The 13,259-nt window shown below is 41.1% G+C and overlaps 1 protein-coding gene across 6 annotated transcripts in view; it reads left to right on the forward strand.

Annotated features, from left to right (window-relative positions):
* Positions 1-13,259, forward strand: part of OGDHL (oxoglutarate dehydrogenase L) — a 109,459-nt gene that overhangs the window by 4,449 nt on the left and 91,751 nt on the right. For all 6 annotated transcript variants that reach the window (XM_072995073.2, XM_078391017.1, XM_078391018.1 and 3 more), the window contains exon 2: positions 1,103-1,331. In XM_072995073.2, the coding sequence (XP_072851174.2) occupies positions 1,125-1,331 (207 nt within the window). In that variant the 5' untranslated portion in view covers positions 1,103-1,124. The remainder of the gene's footprint in view (positions 1-1,102; positions 1,332-13,259) is intronic.

Consider the following 13,259-nt stretch of genomic DNA (forward strand, 5'->3'; position numbering starts at 1 on the left):
GAGGACTCTAGTAGGAGACTAGACTCTTTATGGGGTTTCCAGGTCATATGATTCTCTGCTTCTGTAACATGCTTATACACCCTTATCACATAAAGCTGTGCATCCAAGCAACATATTCATGGATGTTGGTCGATAATTATAATACTGTATTGAACATGAACAAGTCTGTTGTTTGTAGGAAAATTATCTTATCATGGCAGCAAGATTTTCTTGAAGGTGGTTAATCATGGTATTTTGTCTGTAGAGGGATAAAGTCTGCAATTCTGTTGTCATGTCTCATGTGGAATCTAAACTCCAATATGCTTTATAAGCAGTTTGGCTACATGAGCCAGTGGCATTACAATCTTTGAACTATTTGCCTTAAGTCCTTCTTTTGTGCTATCTTCAACTCATCATATTTGTATCTTTTTAGTAATGCAGTAAAAGTATTGCCCAGCCATAGACTTTGTTTCTGGGACTAGGTCACATGACTGTTTTTTGCATCTGAAATCTTAGTTGTTATTAACTATGATGTTTCAAATTCTGACTTCTTGGCTACTTTACATGACTTGAAAAAAACTAAGAAATGTGCATCAGAATCAGATAATTTCTCTAGTGTGTTTGAGCTTCTATTGCTGTTTCTCATCTAGGTTTATATTTTTTATGAAATGTTCCTTTAGGTATGAAAATTACGTTATTGTAGGACAGGTGCAGAGTTTAACATTGCTGCTTTAAAAAAAACTTTTTTGTAATTGTAAAAGACTTTTGGTTGGTAGCACTATGGAACAATAGACTGTGCTTGGAAACTTGTGTCACTGTAGTATCTGCTGGGGATAAATTAAGGATTAAGCAGGAGCAATGACAGCACTTTCTTCCTGAAACACTAATATTGCTGAATTAGATTGCAAGTGTAGTTTCCTGCCCGTAGGAAGCTGTGCACTAATAATTCTTGTTAGAATCAATAACTCTCACTGGTAAGTGTTTCTTAGGAACTGGCTTTTTGCCATAAGGACAAGATCTTGCTTCAAGCATAAGTTCCGTTAAAAGAAAAGCTTTTAATTGCAAGATATCCATTCAACATTGGCTGCTTTTAAAATTCTTTTCTAATGCTTTATTTCAATAGATCTTGATCTAAGAATACAAAAATGAGTCACTTGCGGCTGATTGCTGCTAGCCTGAAACATCGTGGCATTTGTTCTTTGGTGAAGAAAAATGTAGACAGAAAAATGCTTCTGCCAAGTCGGAGTTATGTTTCATCAGGACTCACAGAACCTTTCTTGAGTGGAAGTAATTCAAGTTACATTGAAGAAATGTATTATGCGTGGCTTGAAAATCCAAAAAGTGTGCATAAGGTAATGTTGGAGGTGGGGAGGTTTACGTGTATAGTATATATGTATTGATTATGTAGATAAAAGTTATTGGGGGTTTTCTTCACCAAGACATCTGAAATATGGTACATATAATGGCTCCCAACTGTTCTGAGTAGACATCATATAATGGGCTTGTAACGTTTCCCCGTTTTCTACTTCATCTCTTTGTGTATCTCATGCTTACTGAGAAATAAGGTCAACTGCATTCATTGGAACTTATTGGGCTAATAGTTGGGAGAGTCAGGTGGTGATTCCCCATGACCCATGAAGCCCACTGCATGACCTTAAACCACCCGTACACTCTCAGCCAAATCTGCCATACATTGTTCTGAGGATAAAGTGGCGATAATGGGGGTAGGCATAAAGTCATGTAAGCCATCTTGAGCTCATTGGAGGGAAGACTCATGTAAATGTAACTAACAACTAACCTACTGGCTAAATAGTCCTTTCTGAGTGTTTTTAAATGAATTAATGAGTGAGCAAAATCATTTCTGCAGGTATTCATTTGCATACACTCAAGGGTTCGTTTTTTTAATATTTTAAAAGAATATTGCAAAAAAACCCAAACCCACTTCTTTGAATGAGGAACATACCACCCTTCCCCGTAAGATGTAGCTGGGGAGTGTGGTTAAAATCCAGTGTATATTGTATATTGATAGTAATTTGTGATGTTTGTGTATTTTTAAAAATTGTTTTGTCATTGTACATTTTCTTGGGTGCCTTGTATTAGGTAATTAATAGAATTTATAAATAAATGGCTCAAGATTATAAACCTAGGATATATCAGGTAAAATTCAAAGAAACGAAACAAAAGACAAAATAAAAAAAGACAAAGCACGTGACACCTTACAGACTATTATATTTTAATGTGAGCTTTTGTGGATATGTCCACTTGTTAAGATATATGGAAACAGAATGAAATGTTGGATGAAATATCAGTTTCATAAATAGAAAATTCTAAATAGTCACTGGCTATAGGAATCTTAAGTGTGAAGTACATCGAAATGCAGCAATTCATGGCTCTGTTGTAAACATTCCTCCAGTGAGACAGAAAACAGAAACCAGGTCTGAGGAAGGATGAGGGAGGAAAGAGGTGTGTGTGGTGGTGGTGGTGATGGTGGGGTTGAAGGCTGGGTATTCAAGAGTGGGGGGGAGAAAGGATATACAAAAGTACATATAAAAGTGAAAGAAGATGGCCGAGGAATCATGTGTGTTAATGTAGGAAATATTGACAGTTATGAGTGTTAGTGCTGCAAATTATATAAAATTCTGTATACTGTATTATAAATCATTCTCAGCAAGGCCTATAATCACATGGAGCTTCAGGGATAAGCAACATTCTGTCACCAAGCCTAGATTACTAGATTTATTGAGACTGTTAACACAGAGGATTCTGTTCTGCCCTTGTACTTGAAAATAATTTGTATATGAAACCAAGTAGTGGTACAGTTCTGCAATGGATGAAAGAGACTAGGAGTGCAGAGGCTTGTATGAAATAAGCAAACAAATTATGTTTAATAACACCATAAATACATCTAACTCTATTAACATTTGCTTTTCTGACAGAATTCAATTATATATGTTATGAACATTTCTGTTCTGACATATAGTTGCACCTTTATGTTCTCATATTTGTACTCATAAAATGATAAAATATTTACCTAATGATGATATTTATTAGCCATGTTAGCAGTGTTATAATTCATAGTGATATGCTTGATCTCATATCCTGTAATTTCTGGCACTGTGAAGACATGTTTGCTAAATTTTGGGAATTGTGTCTTGAGAGATCATTCTACAAAAATAAGAATTAAATTACCATGTGCAGAAATAATTATGTGAATACAGAAAATAAGACATACACTTTTCCAGTGCCTGAATCTCTCTTGAGATCTAATTTAGATCTGTTAAAAGATCTAATTAAAATTATGTTTTGGTATACCTGAAAAAGTTGTCCATGTGAGGTTCCATATGCTCAAGAACAATTTTAAATGAATCAGTGGCATTTGATGTATGTAGTATTAGCATTTGCAGCCTGTAGAGAACTAGCATGCTAATTAAGTGCACATCAGAGCTGGTACAATGTGAAGTTTCCCATGCTCTGCTCAGGTTCACAATATACTTCCCACATCACGTTTACCAAACCATAATTTATTTAAACTATTTATGTCTCATTTTTCTGGAAATGTACCGCCTTCCAGAGTGGCTGAAAGAGTTCAATAAAAACAGTAAAACACAACAGTCAGCCAGTTACATAAAACAATGCCACTGAGAAGGAATTGTAAACCAGGTAAAATAAGCATTAGGGAGAAGAAATCTAAAAAAAAACTTGGACCAAGAATTTTGGTGTCAGGGAAAAATTTCTTGAGAAAAACATTCCATAGTTTAGCCAATATAACCAAGATGGCTCTGTGGCACATTCACTGTGATCTGCTAAAAAGCCTCTAAAGAAGATATTATTAGGCAGGTGAGTTCATGATTAGAGATGGGGGTATTCCTATTTGTATACGAATGTGAATATCTCCACGCAGCTGAACTCAATGAGGGTCCAGCCCCTGGGGCCAGACCGTCCACTCACATGTCCTGTGGCAGCAGCAGACCCACTCAAACTTCCAATCGCACCTGGAGTTCCACTCTCTTCCTGCTTGGCTGACCACTCAGCATCCGTGCAGGAAGACTTGCCCTTCCTCCCCCCCCCTTCGCCTGGAGTGGCCAGCTCAGTGGGAAGAGAGCGGTGGGTGCTCCAGGCACACTGAGAAGGATGAATGGAGCTGCCGCCTCCCGTGGATGCACGAGTGGACCCCCCAGGGGCTTGACCCTCATTAAGTCCAGATGCGCGGGGATATTCATATTCATATATGAATACGAATACCATACCCCCATCTCTGTTCATGATGGAGCTTCCTTAATGTGCACAATACTGCCATCTTAAGAGAGTAGGAATATATAGTGAACACTGACAGAGGATATAACAATTATTTTGTAAAACATAAGACATAATATTGAGATAAATGTGTTGTTGTGTCAGAAGCTACTTGAGATAGGATAAGTTATTACATGCTGAGATAATACTTTCAGTTGCTGTTAATAAATTAGTTATCAATTCTTTAATCCACATTCTCAAATATTGATAACAAAGCGATCCCAGGATTCAATTCTATGTCTTTTCCACATATATCATTTAATTCTTTAAAAATTTGTTTCCAAAATCTTTGTACTTTTTCACATTCCCACCACATATGAAAGTATGTACCAATTTCCTTCTCACATTTCCAGATAACTAGCATTAATTTTAATTAATTTTGTTGGTGTTAAATTCCATCTTAGACACAGTTTAAAAATGTTCCCTTATTCTCACTGACATAAATCTTAAAACCCTCATATTCCACATCTTCCTCCATTCTTCCTCGTTTATCCTTTTTCCAAGGTCTTGTTCCCATACTAGCTTCATCCCTTCTTTATCATTTTCTTCTAATAATAGCTAGACAATGGAAATCAAAATCTGAATTTCAAATGGATGAATGGTATAATGAAATACGGAATATAGCTCTAAATGATAAATTGACTTGTAATATAAAGGTTAAGAAAGGAGAGTTGAAAAAGAATAGTTTTTATGAAATATGAGGCAGATTCTTAAAGTATGTATTAACAAGAGGAAAGGGGAAAGCTCCAAATCAAGAATCAATTCAGTTCTGGGGAAGAGAACAATAAAAGAAGAGGAAGAATATAGATGGAAGAAGAAGATTATAGCAAGAGATCCCATCTACGGTGGTGGGGAACACAGTTATATTGTATTTTGATTTGTGTACTGTATTTTATGTTTATGTGTATGTTTTAGATAAATATAAATAAAATAGAATTTAAAAAAGAGATAATACTTTCAGTATAAGTTGTATGAATAACAGATTACAAAAAAAATCCTTACAATGTTTCTTTTCAAATGTAAGAAAACAGCAGTCCCAAACATTTTATCAAGAAATAAGTCCCAAAGAGAACAGTGTGTGAGTAAATTTAGCTGACTGCCAGAGATTGAGAGTTCGATTCTCCACTGTGCTGCTTGCGAATAAAGCCTGCCTGTGTGGCCTTGGGCAAGCTGCACAATCCCAAGAGCCCCCCCAAAAAGGAAATGGTAAACCACTTTTGTGTATTCCCTACCTAAAAGACCCTGGAAAGGGATGTCATAAGTCGGAATTGACTTGGTTGCAAGCTGTTGTTATTATTGTTGTTAAATGAGTTTACGATTAAATTTTAATTGTCCAGCAACAATGTTTCCTCTCTGTCTCTCTGTTGTGTGAAGGTGCTCTTTGCTCTTTCTATGTTCTTCCCTAATAATTGTTTGCTCCACTAGTGCAAAGTAGCATCTGAAACAGCTGTGGGAATGAAATGACACAAGCTCTGAGAAAAGTGTCATTATTTTTGCTCATAGAGAGGTGTCAGGGCAATAGATCACAGGCAAAAGGCTTGACAAGGCTTTGTTATTGCTCTCACAAGATTAATTGAAAAATATCTTGGTTGCCTATTGAGTACATAGTAGTTGCCATGTTTTCTAGAATGCAACCAGTCTACCATGATTGCATAATAACTTCCATGATTTTCTCTGCTTTGAGATGAAGATTGCTTTTCCTTTTCCTTTTTAGAAAACGTTACATTCCCTGACAATACTAGAAAACCACCCCCCTAGGATCATAGTATTCTACTAATCATTTTAATGGTGGTGGTAGAAATAGTTATAATTATAATTATGATAAAAATGGCAATACTTTTCTTCCATTAAGTTGTTTCTGTCTTATAATAATTCTCTCAGGGTTTTCAAGGTATCAAGTGATTAGAAGTGGTGTAGCAGTCTTTTCTTCTGGTGACAATCTGGGACGGTGCAGCTTGTCCAAGGCTACACAAATGTACACATGACCCTATGAGCCATATATACTCTGGGTGGTCTGGCCTAGCTTCTCTACCAGACGACATGGTGGGAATTTGAATCCCAGTTATAGCAACAGTACTTCAAGATGTGCTCAAAATGTGATAGCCTCAGTTAGTCGTTTTTGTTTCTAGAGAAAGTTTAGACTTGATTTGTTCTAGCACCTATTTATTTTTCTCTTGATCTAGGCACCCATAAAGTTCTCCTTCAGCACCATGTTTCAAATGAATCAGTTTTCTTTATATCAATTTTCTTCCCTGTTCAGCTTTCACAAGTTTATGTAGTAATTGGGGATATCATGCCATGGATGACCTTGTTCTCCAAGACACATCCTTACATTTCAAGATCTTTTCTAATTCCTTCACTGCTGTCCTACTGAATGAAGGACTTCTTCTAATTTCTTGACTGCAGTCTTCATTTGAATTGATGATTGAAGTGAGATTTGGAAAATCTTAGCAGTAAAGTAATGTATTTCTTCTGCAATTATGCTTTTTGTCTTCTTGATATTCAGCTGAAACCTGCTTTTGCACTTTCTTTGTTCATCTTCATCAGTAATCATTTCAAGTCATTGCTGATTTCTGCCAGTAATGATTTCACTTGCATATTTTAAGTTATTGATGGTCCTTGTTTTTCACCACTCCTCCTAAATTTAATCCACCCTTCTTCAATGTGGTTTCTGTGTGTCACACATATGGGTTAGTCCTGAGCATGCACAAACCATTTCAGAGTCTTCTGGAACTAAGGGAGAGCATTGTGGCAGAGGGCCTATCTACTTGTTAGCAGAAGTGACAACACATGACAACCTCCTTCCCTCAGTTGCCTTCTTTGTTATCTCTTTGTTTTCTTTGTTATCTCTACTGACGTTGACTTTCTTCTGTCCTTGACAACTCTTATTTATTTATTTATTTATTTATTTTATTTCTATCCCGCCTATCTGATCGTATTCGACCACTCTAGGCGGCTTACAGTAAAAACAATATTATAATTTTTACAACATTATAGGTAGGACATAGTAAAGATAGAGAACAAATTAGAAGAAAGAATCGTCAAGGGTTTTCTGTTGGGAAGGCCTGCCTGTACATCAGTGTTTTTAGTTGTTTCTTAAAAATACCCAGCGAGGGAGCTGCGCGAATCTCATGGGGTAAGTTGTTCCAAAGGCGAGGAGCCACCGCCGAGAAGGCCCGGTTTCTGGTCTTTTCCTTTCGGGCCTCTCTCGGCGTTAGGCTCCTCAGCCTCACCTCCTGGCTCGCGCGAGTGACACGGGTAGATCTTGGTGGGAGAAGGCGTTCCGCCAAGTATCGAGGTCCTAAACCGTTTAGGGCTTTATAGGTAAGCATTAACACTTTGAAATTGATGCGGAATGAGATGGGCAGCCAATGCAATGCGGCCAGAGTGGGTGAGATATGTTGGTATCTTCTCAGTCCACTGAGTAGTCTGGCCGCAGCATTCTGCACCACCTGTAGTTTCCGCAGCAATCTCAAAGGTAACCCCACGTAGAGCGCATTACAGTGGTCTAATCTTGAGACTACAAGCGCATGCACCAGAGTGGTGAGAGACCCCACATCAAGGTAGGGCCGCAGCTGGGCTATCCGCCTAAGATGGAAGAAAGCGGAACGGACCACGCACGCCACCTGGGTCTCCATAGTGAGCGCTGGGTCCAGATGGATCCCCAAGCTGCGGACCCCATCCCTGGCGGGCAGAGTCACCCCCCCAAAAATGAGGGAGTTTCCCATATCCCCAGGTGTGGGGGCGCCCACCCTCAGTACCTCCGTCTTGTCCGGGTTCAGCCTCAGCCCGTTCTCCTGCATCCATTCCAATACAGTCTCCAGGCAACGCCGAAGGGACAGAACGGCATCTCCTGCAGTTGGAAAAAAGGAGATGTAGAGCTGTGTGTCATCCGCATATTGATGGCACTGTGCTCCACATCTCCTGATGACCCCCCCCCCAGCGGCCTCATATAGATGTTAAACAGCATTGGGGAGATGATCGACCCCTGTGGGACCCCGCAATTGAGGCTCCATGGGGCCGAGACATTCTCCCCAAGCTGTACTCTCTGGGGACGGTCCTCCAAGAAGGAACGGAGCCAGGCCAATGCCAAGCCACCTATTCCCAACTCAGAGAGCCTCCCCAAGAGGATACCGTGGTCAATGGTATCAAAGGCCGCTGAGATATCGAGGAGGACCAGCAGAGACACTTTGCCCCTATCGGCCTCCCTCAGTAGGTCATCACACAGGGCGACCAATGCCGTTTCTGTTCCATGGCGCGGCCTGAAGCCCGATTGGAACGGATCCAGGGCATCTGTATCATCCAGGAACGCCTGAAGCTGATCGGCCACCACCCTCTCGACTACCTTGCTTAAGAAAGAAACATTGGCGACGGGCCTGTAATTGCCAATTTCGTCCGCCACCAAACTAGGTTTCTTTCTTATGGGCCTAATGAGTGTTTCCTTGAGGGCAGAGGGAAATCTGCCCTCAAGGAAAGACCCATTAATTATTACAGTAGCCCATTCCGTTGTTGAGGGCCTGGCTGCCTTGATTAGCCAGGCCGGGCAGGGGTCCAAAGAAGAGGTGGTGGCACGACAGCGATCAAGCGTCCTGGCCACAGTGTCGGGCGATACGGGCTGAAAGGAGTCAAAAGACACCGGGCAAGGCGGAGCGCTGGACATCTCAACTCGACTCACTGTATTCAAAAAAGGAGCAAGGTCCCGGCGGAAGACCTCCACTTTAGATTTTAAAAATGCTGCAAATTGGTCCGGGGTAAAACTAGGGGGAGGCCAACTCCGGATAGGTCGCGTACTATACGGAATAATTCCGCCTGCTGGTTGGACGCCTCACTTATCCGGTTAGCAAGGTAAGTTCTACTGGCAGCCTTTACCTTAGTCTGGTAAAGGTTAGTCGCGACCTTAACAGCTATGCGATTGAAAACCGTCGGGACCTTTCTCCATTTGCGCTCTAGCCGTCTCCTGACCCGCTTCGACACCCGAAGATCCTGGTTAAACCAGGGCGCCGGGCGATCTCTGCGGCGGAGAGGGCGTTTAGGTGCGATCGTGTCTACAGCACTAGCTGCGACGGTGAACCAGCCATCAACCAGAGCCTCGACAGGAGCGCCAGCCAGGTCAGCCGTAACCCCTCTCATGGCATCCTGGAATCCAATCAGATCCAGTAGCCTACGAGGGCGGACCATAACAATAGATCCCTGCTCCCTGCGAGGGGGGAGAGCCATCTTGAGGGAGCATTTTATTAGGTGGTGATCCGACCATGACAAGGCGACCGACTCAAGGTCAGTCACCATCGGTCCACTCTCACTCCCGTTGGTGGAAAAAACCAAGTCTAATGTATGGCCGCCCACATGTGTAGGGCCGTTGACATGTTGGGACATGTTCAAGAAGGCCATGGTCTCCAAGAACTCTAGAGCTGGCCCAACGGGCTCTGCCCCCGCATGCACGTTGAAGTCCCCCAAGACCAATAGTCTCGGGGAACCCAGTAGTGCCGCGGAGACAAAGTCCACCAGCTCCGGTAGGGAAGTGGCTGGGTCGCGGGGAGCACGGTAACCCAACTCTCTGCCTCATCCTTCAGTTCTTCATCACTTTTACTGGCTTCCAATCTGCATCTCTCAGCACCCATTGCTTCATCTTTCAGTGACCAATACAATCACACACATGGCTTCCAAAAGCCTCCTTTAAAATATGTGTCCTCTGCAGCAGCAAGTTTCCCCAAACAGATAGTTACATCTAAATGCCTTGTTTGCTTTCGAGAGGGCAATATTGTAAAAATAAAAGTACCATCACTGCCAAAATCTTTCCAAGCCTGCACTTCAAAATGTAGACATTGAGTTTCCTTTTCAGGAGAAGGCTCTAAAAGCCTTCACTTTTTGCCTCTCCTCATATGTACTACTTCCTCTGAAGACATCTCCTCCACAGATTTCAGCCATTTCATCTAAGAACTTCTACCAGTTCTTTCTTTGAGGAGGATGAGCAGTTAGTTGCTGATTTTGGTGCTATAGACTGTATAGATATTATACATTTAGTTGCTTTGAAAAACCTAGAGCTTTTTTACCTACCTGCTGGGAAAGCAGTCAACACTGATCACATCATAGGAAAAGGATACTCCATACAATTTGCTACAGTTCCTCCTACTGGCCACCTTTGTGTCATCCCACAGTGTATGAATAAAATTCACAGTGGAAATCTCACCCTTCCATCCAAAGGAGTGATAGAGTGGCTGTACCCCACAATTTCTTTTCCTAGTATTTCATTGTTGCCACAAATGACAGAGATTGCTGCCCCATTCTTGACCTTTGAGACATCAGTGCCGTCATTATCATCCCCAAATTCCTTACAGTGATTCTAACTCTCCTCCAGCATGGGAACTGATTTGCTCTGGTAGAGTTCCCGGATATATACAGTAGGACCCCTGTATCTGTGGGGGATTAGTTCCAAGCCCCACAGCAGATGATGACTGACAGTTTATGGCTGTAGTGAACAGCCCAGCCCTCACCTGTCAGTCACCGCAGAACCTTGAAGAAGGAGCCTATGAGTGGACGGAAGGCGGAGCCAAGGGGGGAGGGAGCTGGATCTAAAGGCTGGTATATGGAGTCTGAGAGAGCTTCTGGTAGAGAGAGACTGTGTGAAACTTAAAAGTGAACTAAGAGTGAGATAGAGATCTGTAAGAACGATGAATGGAACAGAGAGTTAAAAGAGTTTAGAAGTTGTAAGTAATTTGATTCAAGTATAAGTGATTAGCAACCTGTGATTTATCCATTGAATATTAATCATATATTAACTTCCCTGATCTAATAAATGACTTGAGTTTTAAAAGCACACCTGTCTCTATGATTAAATGGTGTTAAAGTAGTAATACCTGGTGGCAGCGAAGAAAGAAGAGCAAGAACCTCATGAAGGCCTGGGGGGATAGGGGCTTCAGTGGAGATCACCACAAATTGGTGATCAGCGGCAGGATCCGATTTAATCCAGTAATGCCTAAGAACAGAAAGGTTCCCAGAGCAGAAAATATATTTTAGTCAGGGGATCTGAAGTGAATGGAGTGGATAACTTCCTAGAGCTTTTCAGGGGGAAAAGCTTAGTGGGGAGGCTCCTAAGCAGAAACTGGGACCAGTTGGCTAGCTTGTCCTGAGCTCAAAGGACAGAGTTCTGAGGGACTAAGAGGATGCCAAGGTCAGAGAAGCTGAGGTGACTCAAATCAGCAAAAACTGGAAAGAGTTAAAGCTAATATTTCTGTTTATTTGGTGCCTAGAGGCAGTGAGAAACTTTGTCTCAGGAAAAAGGCCTGGCTGGGAGCCAGAGGTCTCAACACAGTATCTTCCCAGTGAATATTGGCAGGGGAAGCAACTATATTGCTCAGACTTTAACTCACAAAAAAAGGAGAGAGAAAAAATTGTACCTTTTAAATTTGAGGCTTGTAAATTGAAGCAGAAGCCTAAATAACTAAACATGCCTTCCATGCGGGGGAAAAAGGCGGCATAGTTGCCTCTTGAGGGTGCAGATGACTCAGATCAGGAGAGGGAAGAAACTCAAAAAGGGATTGCCTCAGAGGGGGAAATGGAGACCTCAAGGGGGGAAGACAACTAGAAATTAAGGCTAGAGCTGAGGAAAAACAGCTAGAAATTCAGGCTTGGGCTGAGGAAAGATAACGGGAGATAGAATTGGAAAAGATAGCCCTGGAAAAGGAAAGCTAAGGAGGTTGGAGCTGACATCCCAGAGTAGCAGCAGCAGCAGCAGCAGCAGCAGCAGCAGCAGCAGCAGCAGCAGCAGCAGCAGCAGCAGCAGCAACAACAACAACAACAACAACAACAACAACAACAACAACAACAACAACAATAATAATAATAATAATAATAATAATAATAATAATAATAATAATAATAATAATAATAATAATAATAATAATAATAATAATAATAATAATAGCCAGTCTAATTCTGAAGAGAGACATCTGTCCAAGGCAGACCTTAAAAGATTCCCTGTATTTAGAAAAGGAGATGATCCTGAATCTTCCATGATTCTGTTCGAGCATGTGTGTGAAGATTTTGAAGTGAGGGGATCATAACATATGATTGTAATGAGGTCCCAGATAAGTGGTGAGTTAGTGGATATATACACCCAGATGCCATTGGATTTAGTGAGCAATTTTGAAGAATTAAAAAAGTTGGTATTCTCACGGTTTGGCATCAGTGCTGAGCATTTGGGACGAAAGTTCAGGGCACTGACAAAAACAAACAAACAACCCTGAAGAATCCTACTCTTAATTGGGGGCAAACTTGATCAAACATCTTGATAAGGCGGGATATATATAAATAAATAAATAAATAAATAAATAAATAAATAAATAAATAAATAAATAAATAAATAAATAAATAAATAAATAAATAAATAAATAAATAAATAAATAAATGGCTTCAGCAGGAAGGAATTGAAACTGTGGAAGATATTAAGATCATGGGGCTACAGAAGTTCTATTCACTTCTACCGGGAGACCTGAGGTACCTAGTGAGAGATAAAAAGCCCAAAGATGTTCAGGAAGCGGGAGGAGTCACACATTTTATTTCACACATTCAAAACCCAAATTTTTCTGAGGTAAAAGTTGGGAGAAAAACCTGGGAGGACAGTAAAAAGGAGCACAAAGGTTACTTCAAGAACCAGCAGGCAAGTGGCGGCCATTTTGTAGGCAAGCCCACAGAACAGAGCCAGCCAAAATACAAGAACTGGAAAGGGAAAGGAGATAAGACTCCAGCTTGCTTCTAATCTTACACTCCAACTCTGGCACTGGTAGTTTGCCTGCAAAGTTCACCTAATTGTAATTCATATTCCAGGATACAGCTGTTACTTTATGTAGATTCTTCTTTGCTGAAACTCCTCTGAACAGTCATGCAGACTGACCCCCTCTCCTCCCATACCACTCATCACCAGAGCACACATCAAGCCATGAGACAACAGTGCACATTATATTGTCACAATACCTTGGTCTCCATGACAG

This window comes from Pogona vitticeps, chromosome 3, assembly GCF_051106095.1.
Source record: "Pogona vitticeps strain Pit_001003342236 chromosome 3, PviZW2.1, whole genome shotgun sequence".
Lineage (NCBI taxonomy): Eukaryota > Metazoa > Chordata > Lepidosauria > Squamata > Agamidae > Pogona > Pogona vitticeps.